Source organism: Pagrus pagrus, assembly GCF_965226575.1.
Source record: "Pagrus pagrus genome assembly, chromosome: 14".
Classification (NCBI taxonomy): domain Eukaryota; kingdom Metazoa; phylum Chordata; class Actinopteri; order Spariformes; family Sparidae; genus Pagrus; species Pagrus pagrus.
This window is the reverse complement of record NC_140198.1, coordinates 485,080-500,790: the sequence shown is the minus strand read 5'-3', so window position 1 is coordinate 500,790 and position 15,711 is coordinate 485,080. Positions and strand designations below refer to the sequence as shown.

Sequence of the window (15,711 nt, the reverse complement as noted above, 5' to 3'; positions counted from 1 at the left end):
CAGCAGAAACCTTCAGAAAAGTGTAAACACGCTGAACTCTCGCTCCTCGTCTACGTAAATCACGTACGCGTGAACACGATCCATCATGGAGGACCGACTTCGCGCGCACACCGTACGGGAATCAGGAGGCGGCGGCGCTGCGACGCTCTCTACGCAGTGCGGGTGCGCGGAGGAGATGTCGGCGGGGAGGACCCGGAGACATTATTGACGTTATTACAGAGTACGCAGAGACATTTCTCCTCACAGCTGCAGTCAACACGGAGCAGAGGATGGGAAGGAGGACACGAGGAGTGTTTCCCGCTCAGAGCCTGGCTGTCTCCACCGAACACCGACTTTTAACTTTCAGCGGGATCTTCAGGAGGGACTAGCTTCGGGGAAGACAGCTAGCTAGCAGTGCAGGCTAGCTTCGCAGCTAACTGCTGCTTATTGTGGCCCGTAACCGACCTCCCAGCTAGCATCCGTCGCATGCACAGAGAGGAAAGATGGTGAGAGCTGCTCCGGTGTTTCGTTACATGTAGCCGGTGGTTTGTTGGTCGTCTTGTTGTGGTCTGACCCTTCAGATGTCAGCTTTGTGTCGCTGTTGTCACAGCGCCAGGTAGCTAGCTTATCATGCTACAAGGTTGACAGCTCCTGTCACCTGGCTGCGGTCTGATGTAGAGACACACACACTCAGGACATTAAGTCTGATTCACGCCACATGCAGACGGTTATTACAGCTTCACTGTGTTCGTTAGCCTCCCTGCTAACATGACATTATTTAAAATGTCAACTTGTCTCAGTGAGCGCCGCAGCTTGTCTGTACTGAAGGAGGATCAGTCACAGCCAGGACTTTATTTAATATTCAGGAGTGCAGCTAAAGGTCATGTACAGACAGGCACGGACAGGTACAGACAGGTACGGACAGGCACGGACAGGCACAGACAGGTACAGTCTAATAATACAGCCATGATCTATAAGACTGAGGGACAGGTGTGTGCTGTGGTTCCTGTAACACCTCCGCTGTGCTGCTGCTGTTCACACTCACTGAACAATATAATGCACATTAAAGTCCAACGGTACCGTCTCAGAAAATATCCCCATATATGGTATAACACAGTTATTATTATGAAATTGGTCCTTTTGGCTTCATTATAATTGTATAAAATATAATGAAACTGTATATCTACTTAAATCAAGCTATTATGTTAAAGGAGCAGTCTGTAGTTCTGGTGAATAAATGTTAATGAGAGGAGAAACATCTTCAAACAAACTTTTCATGACTGAAGACACAAACTGACCTTAAAGGACAACACAGTTTATACTGTTTTACTTTGTATGTGGCGGACCCTGCCACCTTTCTAGCTTCAGACAGTGTTCTGGGACCTTTTTGTCCTCTGAGAACAGCTTGTTTATTCACCTATGGAAAAAGTTTGTATTATTCCCATATTAATGTTGTAAATATTAAAATTCTGAGTTTGAATATATTCAACAAAACAACATAATGCTCCTTTAACAACACTAACACAGTAGATTTAATACCTTGGATCAGAACATGTACACAGTATGATTACCGTTAGCTTTCACACCATGACGTACTGCTGCAGCCGTGTCTACAGTGACGGACTCAACATGCTTCATTTTATCATGTATTGTTCATTTAAGTGGATAATATTAATATTTGTAACATGACAGTGAGGAACAGGCGGTCTGACTCAGGGCTGCCCAACGTGAGGCCATTAGTTTAGTTCTGACGTGCCAGATCTGTGTAGCAAACAATATAAAATCACAAAATGTAACATTTATCATTGTTTGATGTTTTTTATTGGACTAAATGCACTTTAAATGATCCAATCCTGGCGGGCGGAGTGACACTTTTTCATCTTAACAATACAAACAATAGGTGTTTGCTTTTGGCCACTCTAAAGTTTCAGTTTTGGCCCATGAATGAATAAAGTTTGTGCTGATCGAACTGTATCCTGCTGAAAAGTCTCCCCGGCTTCATGTCCGGTGTGATGACGATCAGAGGATGTAAACAGTCAGTCAGTCACTGAAGGAAGTCGTGAACTCTTTAGCAGTTTACCTCCTTAAACATGTGTTTTCATAGATACATTTGTTTTTATTAGAGCTGCACAATATGGTCACACAATCATATTGTGATTATTTTGACAGCGAATATAATTAGAATTGATTGATGATCAGTGCAGGATCATTTGTTGGGGTCAAACAGACATTTGGAGAAGAAGATTAGTAGTTCAGCTCTCAGTACTTCATTAAAGCTGCTCGTCAAAGAACTGCAGCTTCTGTGATCTGGATGTTCAAATTTCATTACTGATAATATTTTGTTATCTGTGCTGCCCGACTTTTTATCAGTTTGTGTGTAGGTGTAATGTTTGTGCTGCTCTACATTAAACATCTTTAAGGGGTAGTAAGTCTGTAGATCATTAAGCAGTCTCACAAGGAACTCATCATCACCATCATCACCTGGAGCTACAATAATAGGGGTGTGAATCTTTGGGTGTCTCACGATTCGATTCAGAATTGATTCACGATTCAACCGATTCTCGATTAAAACGTTTCTCGATTCAAAATTGATACAGTGCATAGTGTGTTCAGGCAAATTATGGCATCGAAACAACACAGTTTGTATAAGATAATGTGATTTTTAAACAAACTGATTCCAATGATGTAATCACACAAAGGCAAACATTAAAAAAAGGTAACATTTATTTGTGCTAAACAAATAAAAACTTACTGTACAAGAAATAACTTGCATAAATAAAATTGCCTGAATAAAAGCTTAGGCCAGCTGCCTTTTTCTCCCAGAAGTTACAAAAATAAACTGTACACAAATAACACAAATTGGTGTTTTGTGTGATTTTTCAAATAGAAAAAAAAAAAAAAAAGATTTTTGAAGTTTATGAATCGATTCAGAATCGTGGAAGATTAGAATCGCGATTCTGATGTGAATCGATTTCCCCCACCCCTACACAATATTCAGACTGATTCTCTCCTCAGTTCATTTCTTCTGTATCAGACGCTGCTTCATCAACTACATTAACACAAAACACAAAAGCTGTTTGACTTGGTGCCATCTGGTCTCGTGAACACACAGTTTACACAGGGATGTAAATGTCTAACCTGTAAGCAGTCATCAGATACTGACTTACATTAAACCAAACTACATTTAATTTTTGCATAATTTTAACCCTAAATGTACGTCCAGCACTTTAACCACAGCCTGGCCTGTTTATGACTGCATCACTTCTTAAATATTTAATAAACACTTAAAGAGATGGAGGAAGATGTGATCCATTATCAGGTCTTGTAGATGTGTGCTTCATTATTTATAGTTAACACACGACACAGATAAAATAAACAGGTTAGCGTGTCGAAGCCGTCCTGATACATGATACAGGTGTTTAAATGCTGTCACCTTGTGTCTGTACGCAGGTGTACCTGTTGAACCCTATAGAGAACCTGCGGAGCTACATCAACAACCGTCCACCGCTGGTCATCTTTATGATCAGCGTCAGCGCCGTGGCCATCGCCTTCCTGACCATCGGTTATTTCTTCAAGATTAAAGAGATCAAGTCTCCAGAGCTGACGGAGGTGAGTCACACCCATGAACTTATCTCTCAAATACCAGTGAAATAAAGTCACTGCTGACGCTAAATGTCACATCATCACCTGATTCATGCCCGAAGGATTTGTTCAGCCAAAAGTTTGAGCCATGTTGTGTTAATGTTGTCATCTGTTGAGCCTTTTGTTGGTTTGTGAAGCTGACAGAAGCTTGTTGTAACATCACAAATAGGAAATCCTGATAGCATGTAAGACCCTGTCCACCTGGCTCTAATCTACACCTGACTGCTCATATTAAAAGGTACATACATGGATTTGCATGTGAATCTGAACAGGACACACATGCAAATCAAAATGGCTGTAGGTCAAATCACACCTGGATGGAATAAGTAGGTTAAGATGTAACAGGTGAAGCTCTGTGCAGGACAGTCCACATATGACTTTGTTAACACATAAAGATAATTAAAATAACGTTGTAGGTGTTTCTTTAAGTTCTTTACAAACAATAAAACCCTCAGCAGCAGCAATAACAAATAACTCACCAAAAACTGGGATTAAATTAAGACCAGATCAGAACTTTAAATACAAAAAGTGTTTGTGTGCTGAAAACTTCTGGAGGGATTTAAAAGATGGAACAGGTTGTTCCAAAGTACGGGTGTCCTAACAGGTGCTGGACAGAATCAGGGTCCAAATTCTGCAAAAGTGGTAGTTTGGTTCAAAGTACTGGAGTGAATCAGCAGTAAGTCAGGTGTAAGTCGGGAGTAAATCAGGTGTAAATCAGGAGTAAGTCGGGAGTAAATCAGGTGTAAGTCAGGAGTAAATCAGGTGTAAATCAGGTGTAAGTCGGGAGTAAATCAGGTGTAAATCAGGTGTAAGTCGGGAGTAAATCAGGTGTAAATCAGGAGTAAATCGGGTGTAAATCAGGAGTAAATCGGGTGTAAATCGGGTGTAAATCGGGAGTAAATCGGGTGTAAATCGGGAGTAAATCGGGAGTAAATCGGGAGTAAATCGGGAGTAAATCGGGAGTAAATCGGGTGTAAATCGGGAGTAAATCAGGTGTAAATCAGGTGTAAATCAGGAGTAAATCAGGTGTAAATCAGGTGTAAATCAGGAGTAAATCAGGTGTAAATCAGGAGTAAATCAGGTGTAAATCAGGTGTAAATCAGGAGTAAATGAGGTAACAGTTGTTTGGTTGATGACAACATTTCGTCATCTCTCTCAGGACTGGAACACCTTCCTGCTGCGCTTCAACGAGCTGGACTTCTGCGTGTCGGAGAATGAGACGATAAAACACGGCCTGAACGAATCGACCACGCCGGAGAGCATGGTGGTGACCAGCGGACAGGCTCGCTCCAGCACCCAGGTCCCCCTCCTGCTGGAGGACTCTGGTCCCATCAACATCTCAGTCCCCATCACCCTCACGCTGGATCCCCAGCGCCCGTTTGGAGGCTACTCTCGCAATATCACCCACCTGTACGCCACAGTGCTGGGGCAGCAGGTCGGCCTGTCCGGTAGGTTCCCATCTCTTCATCGCTAGTTTGAATCAGGAAGGATTAACTAATGAGTGTGTGTGTGTGTGTGTGTGTGTGTCAGCCTGTCTCCGTGTCAGTCCTCGGTCATGTACGTCTCTGACACCGTTGAGCTTCCTCAAAGTGTTCAGGTGAACTGTAAATGACGGCTGTATGTAGGTGAGTTATGATGCAGCGATATTAAAATTAGTGGTGATATTTCAGAATGAAATATTGGTGTTGATGCACCTTAGTGCTGAATGTCGCTCTCTATCTGTGCAGTAACAGGTACAAACTCTCTAAACTTAGTGTAATTCACAAAACAAACAATAAACAACACTAAAGATTAATTTGACTGAGCTTCTTCTTTTTCTACAGTTTTTGCATTAATACCGTCCGGACTAATTCTTCAGGCCAAGTTAATGAAGCTGAGAATGAACCAGACTTTGTTCTGTGTGGTTCTTGTTACAGTGAGTTCATAATATCTGTGTTAAATGAAACGTGCTGATGAGATGAATGTTTGCTTTCTAAACTATTTAGTGTCCAGATGAATTATGAGTCACTGTTTGTTTAGTATCACGTGTTAAAGCCCGTCTCACAGACGCTCGTGGCACCGGCACGTTTTCTAACAGATTCTACAAGTTAAAAGATTTTCAACTTTTCAGCATTAGTGCTGTTTTACAAGCCTGTTCGTCTGAAATATTTACTATGCATGACACAATCATAAATATCAATCAATCCAAAAAACAGTGAGCTTTTCTACAGCTCCTACAGCCACAGACTGAATATATACGTGACAGCTGACTGACAGACTGAGCTGAAATAAAAGGACCAAGTTAAGATTCTGCAGAACATTAGAGAGACACAAACATCACAGCAGGATCCAAACTGTAGTCGGTTCTGTTCAGTCTGTCTCTGTGTGGCTGCTGTTTGTCCTTTTAACGGGTTTTAAGTTTCCTCTGTGTGTGTGTGTGTGTGTGTGTGTGTGTGTGTGTGTGTGTGTGTGTGTGTGTGTGTGTGTGTGTGTGTGGTGACTTTACTCAAACACTGAACAAACAGAGGCAGCGTTGTGTAACATTAAGCTCTTCCTCCTCCTATACCTCTCACATTTAATGCTTTCAGCAGAGTACAGTGAATCCCTCTGGCTTTACTGTCTACATACTCTGGTGTGTGTGTGTGTGTGTGTGTGTGTGTGTGTGTGTGTGTGTGTCTCCTGTGACAACACACACTCTGAGACATGTTGTTTATAACCACACCTCTCATGTATGTCGACTCAGCAGAGAGATAAGAAAAGACTGAAACGTTAAAACTCCTTCAGTTTCAAACTTCACGTCATCTTTGAAGAAAATATAAATATGTGCTCAGATATTCTGTAGCTGACGTAACGGTCTTTGGTTGACGTTAAGGTTATTAATGTGTTTGAGTGGAGACGAGGTCTCCAACACAAACATGATGTGACAGCAGAGTCAGATTAAGATGAGAGTGATGCGTCTGTCTCTGCTCAGATGGGATTATATTCTCCTGGTCTGGTCATTATATTCTTTACAGCACTGATATTAATCCAGTCCAGATCGACCGTATCTGTGGTTGAAGCCTCTCTGTTTGGAAGGACTCTGATCAATATATTAGTTATTAGTAATTGTACAGTCCTTCATATTTATTTCCTTGTTTCAGATCCGTGTTTGTCTTTCACTTCATGGTTGAATTGTGGCCACATGTCCAGCTGTTTGCCAAAAACATGTTCTCCTGTTGTAACTTTACAACAATAATAAACTGAAGCGAGCCTGATGTCTTTGTTTTTAAAGCTGGGCTGCATCTATATGTTTTATTTATTATCAAAGGAGGCTCATTTTATTTGTATTAATATCCTCAAACATGTGGACGACTAAAGTAGGCCTGGACACAGTTCTTCTACTTCAGAGTCGTCCTACACATGATTGGATATTCGTGTTCAGTTTTGTGTTTTGTTGATTTTAGCATCACCCAATAAAAAATATCAGAAATATCAAGTGTTTTCTTTATTGTAGGCTCGTTCTGTATTTCCATAAATGTACTAAAACACAGTGTTATTGTGATGAATACCTAGAAATGCTGATCAGCATAAATTCAGCTAGTTTAGACTCTCTGGGCTCGTTACGTTCGTTATAAAGCTCGTAGATGTTTTGCAGGTTCTGGCCACAGAATCCCAGCAGGATGAAGTCAGACTGTTGTTGTCACAGAAAGGAGGAGGACCTGTGTCAAATGAAACGTAGAGAGAAAACAGATGAGGTTCATGATGACTGGAGAGTTTCACGTCCTCATCAGTGGTCTGACTTTGCTAGAGGAACTGGATTATTTATAGTGACAGACTCTGGATCCGCTCTCCCTCTGTACATACACTTGTGTTAAACCATCTATCCTCCGTCACACCCAGGAGTCCACTCAGTCCGACTGATAATCTTCTAATCCCCTCACAGTTTGATAAATATTGCATAATCACGCAGACTGAGAGGAGTATCTCGGTGCGACATCAGATCTTCCTGCTGTTCAGACTCTAATGATGCCTCAGAGCGAGGAGGAACCTGCAGCTTGTTGTCGTCTGATCACAGCTAATCCAGAAAATTATTCTCGTGTCAACGTGACAAGTCAGAGAATGTGGAAATACAAGTTTGAGTCTTTGGTTAAAGCACAGGGCTCAACAGCACTGTGGGTGAGTGATTTCACTTCCTGACTCTGTTGTTGTTCTGTCTCTTGTTTTTTAGGCCGGGAAGCTCATGAAGAAATAAACATCACGTTCACGCTGCCTTTATCCTGGAACTCAGACGACTGCGTGCTGCACGGACACTGCGAGCAGGTGGTGTTCAGCACTTGCATGACCATCACTGCGGCCAGCAATATCTTCCCAGTCACAGTGTGAGTTGGACGAGCTCCCTGACTCACAGGGACACACTTCATCTGTAGAGCTGCCTCGTACCGACACAAACACTGCATCCTGCAGCATGTGACGCACTCCCTTCATCACATCTCACGAGACTTAGGTAGAATTATCAGTGTTTAGTTACAGCTGAGGCAGTGAAGCGCACACACACACACACACACACACACACACACACACACACACACACACTGCCTCTTCAAGGCAGGAATACTGCACCTCGAATTAATACGTTCAAAGTGTCTGTCTGTCCTACCGTCTGTCTGTCTGTCCTGCTGTCTGTCTGTCGGCCTGTCTGTCTGTCTGTCCTACCGTCTGTCTGTCTGTCGGCCCATCTGTCTGTCTGTCCTACCGTCTGTCTGTCTGTCTGTCCTACCGTCTGTCTGTCTGTCGGCCCATCTGTCTGTCTGTCCTACCGTCTGTCTGTCTGTCGGCCCATCTGTCTGTCTGTCCTACCGTCTGTCTGTCTGTCCTGCTGTCTGTCTGTCCTACCGTCTTCTGTCTGTCCTACCGTCTGTCTGTCTGTCCTGCTGACTCTTCCTCACACTGGTCCGCGGCAGCAGCAGCCGGTCCTGCTGTATGAAGTGACACACTGAAGCAGCTTTATTCCAGCGTAACTGAACATATCAAGTATAAAAATATAGATAATCAATGATTTTGTCCCAGAATACTGAATTGATTCAGACTTTTGCTCCTTTGCTTTCCTACCTCCAGATGTACTCACACTGCAGGTTCACCCTTTCTGTTTGTTGGGTCATGTTCTGTATACAATATACATTAACATGTATGGAGCTGATATTCAATAAGAAATCAATAATAACCAGTGAACTCTTCAACAGTTCATGACTTCAGTCTTTGTTTCCGTTAACAGGCAGCCGCCACACTGCGTTCCTGAGACGTACACCAACGCCACCTCCTGGTACAAAGTGTTCACCACGGTCCGCGACTCGGACACCAAGTACAGTCAGGACTATAATCCCTTCTGGTGTTACAAAGGAGCCATCGGCAAAGTGTACCACGCCCTCAACCCAAAGCTGACCGTCATCGTCCCTGATGTGAGGCACCAACACATCCATATTATTCACACACCGGGTTCAATCAACACACTGATGACTATCGGCTGTGTTCAGTACGTGAAGGAAAAGACCTGCAGTCAGTGCACACGACAACACAATCAACATTTTTGACTTGAATTTGTTAGAAATGCAAAAAAAATCGCAAAAATTAACATCAATGAGTCCAATTGTCAAGTTAGATGTCAGACTTACACTGGATCAAAGCCGAGTCAGCAGAACAGTGAAGTAGAGGGCTGACTCTTCAGTGATGTAGAGATGTTCATGGAGGTGACACTGACCCTCCTACAGTCTTCATCTCATAAATGTAAAATATAGAGACAAGATTCTGCAGTGCATCTTTTTGGAAGGTTACAGCAGTTATACAATAATATAAACTTCAACACGCTGACTTGTTAACCTGAACAGATTTGATGTCAGATGATAATCTGCAGTTCATTTTCACGATGAATTGTTTAGTTTGGTCAGAAACTTGTGAACGCTGCTTCAAAGTGACGCTCAGACGTCTTCTTCTGTCCAACAACAGTCCAAAACCCAAAAACTCTTCATGTTCTGTCAAAAGTGACAGAGAAAAGCAGCGAATCGTCACATTTAACAAGCAGAACCAGAACCATGACTGTTTTTATCTGAATGATTCATCGATCAGAATAGAAACTGATTCTCTCTCGACTGATTGTTGCAGTTCTAATAATTATTTCATGATATTCATGTTGGATTTTATATTTTGGTTTATATTTATGAAGTCCAGGTTGGACAACAAAATACAAGAAACATATTGATCGTGTATCAGAACAGTTCAGGTTCTGATGATCCTCACTCACCCCTCTGACAACACGAGGTGAATGAGTCCAGTCAGCTTTAGTTCTGTACTGATGCTGGTAGATTGTTCCAGGATCACAATGATCCCATTGACTGACCAGCAGCCGTGTCTGAACGCTCCACTGAGCCTGAAAACAATCAGAACATATATTCTGTCCCGGAGCAGTTACCTGATCTGAGCTCACCTGAACACACACAGACTTTAACTCCACCAGCAACAGAACAACACGGGGAAGGATTCGCGGCCCGTTACTGTGTTCTGGAAGTGTTTTAATTACAGCTGTGCTTGATTTCTTCCTCTTCAGGCTCACAGTGACGTTAACATGAGTCTGAAACACAAAGTTTAGACGGCAGTCAGCAGATTTCTTTCTGAAACAGCCATGAAGGTGTTTAAAAGACTCAGTCATCATGTGAGCATTAAACTGGCTCCACCTGTAGACATGCAGCCGGCGACGTGGACTGTTAATGTCATCGCAGATATTAAAAGTGCACTTTTAATGGGCACTGACCTGAAGGAAGACAGAGGCTGATCCACTGATGAGGGAACATGCGAGGGAACATGCGAGGGAACATGTGAGGCAACATGTGAGGAATGTCTCTGACGTGTAGACAGAAAACAACATAATCAATAGTTCACATTGTTGCAGGACGTACGAACTCAACTCTCATCACGATCAGAAGAAACCGGTGCAGTTTGGGAAGTTTCTGTGGAGGAGACATGAAGTCAGACTGACTCAGTTTCCACTTCCTGTCCAGTGCTGCAGCTCTGTGGTGCTGAACTGTGTGTAACTGTATTTGATCATTAACTCTGTTTCTCACCAGGACGACCGTTCCCTCATCAACCTGCACCTGATGCACACGAGCTACTTCCTGTTTGTCATGGTCATCACTATGTTCTGCTATGCAGTCATCAAGGGACGGCCCGGCAAAGTCCGACAGAGCAACCCAGACTTCTGTCCTGAGAAGGTACGACACACCTGCTGTGACATGTTACCTGAACAGTGATGATGATCATTGGTTAAAGATGATCCTCTGCTGACACGTGGACATGTAGGAGTTATTGACATGTTAATGGTGTCCATGGTAACAATCATGTGTTAATTATATGTTGTATTAAGTGTAAATATTAAGTTGCCTTCATGTATCTCCTCCATCTCAGCAGCCAGCTCACAGCTGACCACAGAACAGTTTAAAGAGGTCAGACGAGCGAACGTTCAGCTCTGCTGCTCGTCTCCGGTTTTACCTCTGAGCAGAGTTTAAAAGTGATCAGCTGACAGAAGACTGAAACATTTGACCTTTAACCTGAAGAATAAAAATCAACACTGACTACATCCACCTCACTGTCACCTCTGGGACCAGCCAGGAACACAGCTGAAACTGAACACACTTCAACCAGAATCAGAACCAGAATCAATCAGAAATACTCAAAACAATCAGGTTAACATGTGAATCAAAATCTATCCGATACGTCGACCAATCACAGTAATCAATATTCAAGACTGTGACATATTGAATGAATCAGATGATTCTTCCTGTATGAAATAATCACTATGACTGTGATCAGGCTTCTTATTAATGATTCTGAATAATTCACTCATTATTCTCATTACTCACACATTGGTTTGACATCATGATGTCATGACGTCATGACATCATGACGTCATGATGTCATGACTTTAATGTAAACAAATGTTTGCAGATGTAATGAAACAAGAATCCTCTGATCTGTTAATCAGGACGTGAACTGATTGAATCATTTCTTCTTCTTTAGATCTGATTTGACCTGAAGCTGCATCTTCAGCCACTCGGTGGTCAATCATGAGAAACAGTGTTTGTAATGTAAAGATTGTTTCCAAATATGAAAGTTCTGTAAAATAACATGTATACTGCGTCTTTTACCTCATGACATCATCGATACGGTCAGCCAAGATTTATTGTCACTGAATGCTTTGAAGTCGTGATGCTCGTCAAATATCAGGCCCATAACTTACCGGCCAATATTAAGACATTTATATTACAAAGTATTATTCAGTTAATAAAATTATAGCTGATAAAAATAACTGATAATATTGATCCCTCAGCGGCAGAGCAGAGGAGGAGCAGAGGGAGATAATGTGACTGAGAGATGGATAAAGACAAAGACAAAGACTATATAAATATAACTGCACTTGTGTTGAGGAGGAAGAAGAATAAACGTGTTGTGGGTGGTGGAGATGTTTTTTTCTACAGTTTCAGAGGAAACAACTTGCTGTTCTTTGTTTTTGTTGGAGTAGTGATGTCAGATGCTTCTACCCTCAGGTGTGCTGAAACTACAGGTCAGGATCTTCTTTATGAAATACAACAATGTGAAATGATCAGTTATCTGGTATGTTGTGCAGCAGCTTCACGCAGCTGAGCTCTCTGCAGCTCAGTGCATAAAAACTATTCAGTGTTTCTTCGCAGCAGTTTCTTCTTCACTGTTTACTGAAGAGGTTTGGTGTACAAGAAATGTCGTATTTTGGCTCCCTCTGATGGTAGACTGAGGAATGACACATGAACAACATGATCACAGGGTCGGGTCAGGTTACCAGTTGTAGTGTTGACGTGTTGTCTCACTTCCTGTGTCACAGGTGGCGTTATCGGAGGGTTAACCAGCCGTCGGAGAGCTGTGTGAGGACCGACCTGTAACGTGGACAAAGAGACAGAAGAAATAAAATAAACCAGTTGCCTAGTGAACCGTGGAAACACAATAAGGGACACAAAAGCTCTGTGAATGCATTACTCTGCAATGTTGGGTTTCTCCAACCAAAGATATACAAGTGCCTGTATCTGTCCTGTAAATATTTGTAGGAACTCTGAGATTCTGTGCAAAACCTCTCTCTCTCTCTTTATGATATTATTTCATGATTATTTTGCCTGAGTCCCCGTGTGCCATGTCAGAACATGCAGTACCAAAACCAAGCAGAAGGCCACATCGTCCATCGTCCGGTCTCATTAACAGACAGACCACAGAGACACTGAGAGACATTCATCATCACAGAGTCAGACTGATGAGATCTGAACCGGCTGTAATCAGATTACTTTCATCTCCCAACTAAATAACTAAGTCAGCCTGAATACACAGCTGGAGATATTAATAATATTCAGTCTACAGCTTCAACAGTAAACAATGAATTGAGCACTTTTCTCTGCAGTGACTTTGGACGTTACATGAAGTACTAATTAGTTTATTTAATTAATCATATCTGGTTGTGTCTGTAAAGTGTTCAGATGATTTCACTGTGCTCATTAATATGTAAAGAGAAAACGGCGTCGACACTAAAGTTAATGACCTCCATCGTCCATGAGCTGCAGTTTGTTTGTCTGTCCGATAAAATCAGTTTTCTGCCTTTTGCTTTCCCTCTGAGCCTCTCGTCAGCGCCTCTCGTCTCTGCTGCAGCTCTTCGTCTTTTGTTGCTCCGGGATGAAGCAGAACATTTTCTTGCCTTACCTTCGGTGGACTCGCTCGCTTGGAAACAGACGTGGAGATGGTTTCCTTCTTCTTCCACAACCATCCTTCCCGTTTCTCCCAGCCTGAGGAGGCGGTGCTCTGATCTGTCCTGTTCACGTCACCAGGCTCTTCACTTGAGACGCTTTTATTTGAAACGAATCATCATCAGCTGCACGTCTGGAAGTGTTTGCATCGTTCGTGCACCTTTAGACTTCTTGCACATTTTGTCTGAGGATTTTCTTTTTTGTCCGACCTCAACAGAACTTTATAAAGTTAGTTTCAGTCGGACGACTTCTGAAGATAAATATAATTATATATTATTATATAATTATATTTATATATTTATGATTAAATCATTTAATTTTCTATTGTTTTGTAGTTCAACAAAATGTGCAGAAGCTCACTCAGTGTGAACGTGTGAGAGTGAAATGTTTGGATAATAAACGGCGGCTTCAGACTTTTAACATGTTCACATGAATTATTGTGAAGCTCAAACTGAAGCTTCACGGATGAAATTCTTGCTCTTCCAGTGATAATTCATATTCTCGGCTGACTGACGAACATTTGTTCTAAATGTTCTGCAAAGATTTACAGTAAAGACAAACAGAGTTTACCGGAGAGACTGTCGGTCACTGTTTAACATTAACTTACAACTTTGTCTCAGAATTCAAACTTTAAACTCAGAATTTACTTGAATGAACTTTTTCTGACTTTTCTTGGAAGTTGAAATTCTGAATCAGAATTTTCAGGGAAAAAATTGATCTCTGACTTTAAAGTCGGATCTGAAGAGAAGAAGAAAAAAGGTGAATCCTCTGAAATCTGTCTTTTCTGTCCTCGTCCTCGTCTGTTGAGTCGTTCAGGTGTTAAATTCTTCACGATGTAAAACTTCTTCAAGTCTGAGCTTCTTAAATTAAAACTAGAGAATTAAAAACAGTCTGAATCTGCCTTTAATATCAAGACTTTTCAATATAACTGACACATTTCACTGACCTCTGTTATGATTCTGTTCCATAATTAATTGATGTACCTGTTGAATGTACTTTTTTATATAAGCAGCAGAAATAATCTAAGATGCAACAATTCCTCCTGATTTTAAACTATGATGTAGTTTTAGACTTTTTCAGTTTTAAAGGCTTTACTTGAATTGTGTTTCTGTTCGAGTGCTGTTCACACATTATTATTATTATTATTATTATTCTGAGGTTTATCCTTTATTATTGTATCAAACACTTTGTACATTTGTTTGATTTCTGTGAGTTTGTTGGTGAACGAGTGTCTCTGACGCAAGGACAAGTCTTCCTGATGTGTCTCATATCTGAACATCTTCATCTTCATCTCTCTCCTGTGCTTCTTCTGGAGGATCTGGCAGCTCTTATTGGACAGTTGGAAGTGTTTTTGCAGGTGTGTGTGTGAGTGAAGCTGCCATAGTGATGCCAAACCATCCTGATTCATGTCAGCGAGCTGTATTTACCTGCTTGTGTCCCTCGTTCTGGTCACCTTTGCTTTGATTTCACTCTTTTATTACAGAATGCCTTAACATGTCCAGTTGAAGTTTTCTGTGATCCATATCTCATGTTGTAAAACAGAAACAACACAGTGAACACGAGTGACGATGCTTGTTCAGTGCACATTTAGAGAAACAGACTTTAAAGGATGCTCGCTGTTTAAGTCTCCAGCTCCTCCACTATATCTCTGATGATGGGAGTCAAACAGGAGCCGCTACTTCTTGTTTGCATCGTGTCTACATGAAGCAAGCACACATCTCCACTGTAAGGCTGCCACGTCACCTCCATCCTCTCCGTCATGTTAGTAGCGCTTACAGGCGAGTATAAAGCCAACTGTGTGCCTTCTGCACTATCGAGCTGCATCCTCCTCCTCCCTGTACATACAGTAGATAGGACCGTAGGTTTAATGTGGCTACAACGTCATCCTCCAGTGGAACTGCTGTAAATGAACTCAAGTTTAAATAAACTGTCTCTAAAGTTCAACTCCACTGTGTCCCGGGCCTCCTTCTCTCTTAGCCAAAAATTAAATAATCCACGTCATCTCCTCCTGATGATGAAGTCAGGTGAAGTCTCGTCGTCCACCAAACATTTCTGAGGCTTCACAGTAAAACAGAGTTGCAGCATTCTGCTATTAATGAGTGACACCACAGGACAGACTTCCTGTTTTCTGCAGTTAGCTGGGACAAACATGAGGATAAGCTGAACTGTTGGTTCTGGCTCAGTTCACTGTGAGTTCTGATCACAGATTCATCTCTGGGAGTTTGACCTTTGTACAGTGTGATGACGGTACGATCAGCCGCTGGGTCTGTTCCTCTCACATTAAACTATGAGCAGGACAGAGTCACCAGTCATCCTCCATCACTGC

General features: G+C 42.0%; 2 protein-coding genes across 5 annotated transcripts in view; one reads left to right on the top strand and one right to left on the bottom strand.

Moving 5' to 3' along the window:
• Window positions 1-12,526, bottom strand: part of lig3 (ligase III, DNA, ATP-dependent) — a 37,648-nt gene extending 25,122 nt beyond the window's left edge. The window contains exons 1-2 of the mRNA XM_084374080.1: window positions 12,440-12,526; window positions 7,204-7,298 (exon numbers count right to left, since the gene is read on the bottom strand). The gene's annotated coding sequence lies outside the window, so the exon portion shown is untranslated. The remainder of the gene's footprint in view (window positions 1-7,203; window positions 7,299-12,439) is intronic.
• On the top strand, window positions 121-15,329 carry tmem248 (transmembrane protein 248). Of its 4 annotated transcripts, none has more exons than XR_014624139.1 (8): window positions 121-485; window positions 3,430-3,588; window positions 4,781-5,069; window positions 7,808-7,958; window positions 8,852-9,035; window positions 10,695-10,838; window positions 11,644-12,187; window positions 12,482-15,329. XR_014624139.1 is itself a non-coding variant. In XM_084374086.1 (8 exons), the coding sequence occupies exons 1-7, from the start codon at window positions 483-485 to the stop codon at window positions 12,146-12,148; spliced, it is 933 nt and encodes a 310-aa protein (XP_084230212.1). In that variant the 5' UTR covers window positions 122-482; the 3' UTR covers window positions 12,149-12,187; window positions 12,482-15,329. The 4 variants fall into 4 exon arrangements, 3 of the variants coding, with proteins under 3 accessions (XP_084230210.1, XP_084230211.1, XP_084230212.1); XM_084374086.1 differs by having other exon boundaries at window positions 122-485; window positions 12,146-12,187; XM_084374084.1 differs by lacking the exon at window positions 11,644-12,187.
• Window positions 15,330-15,711: the final 382 nt, after the last annotated feature.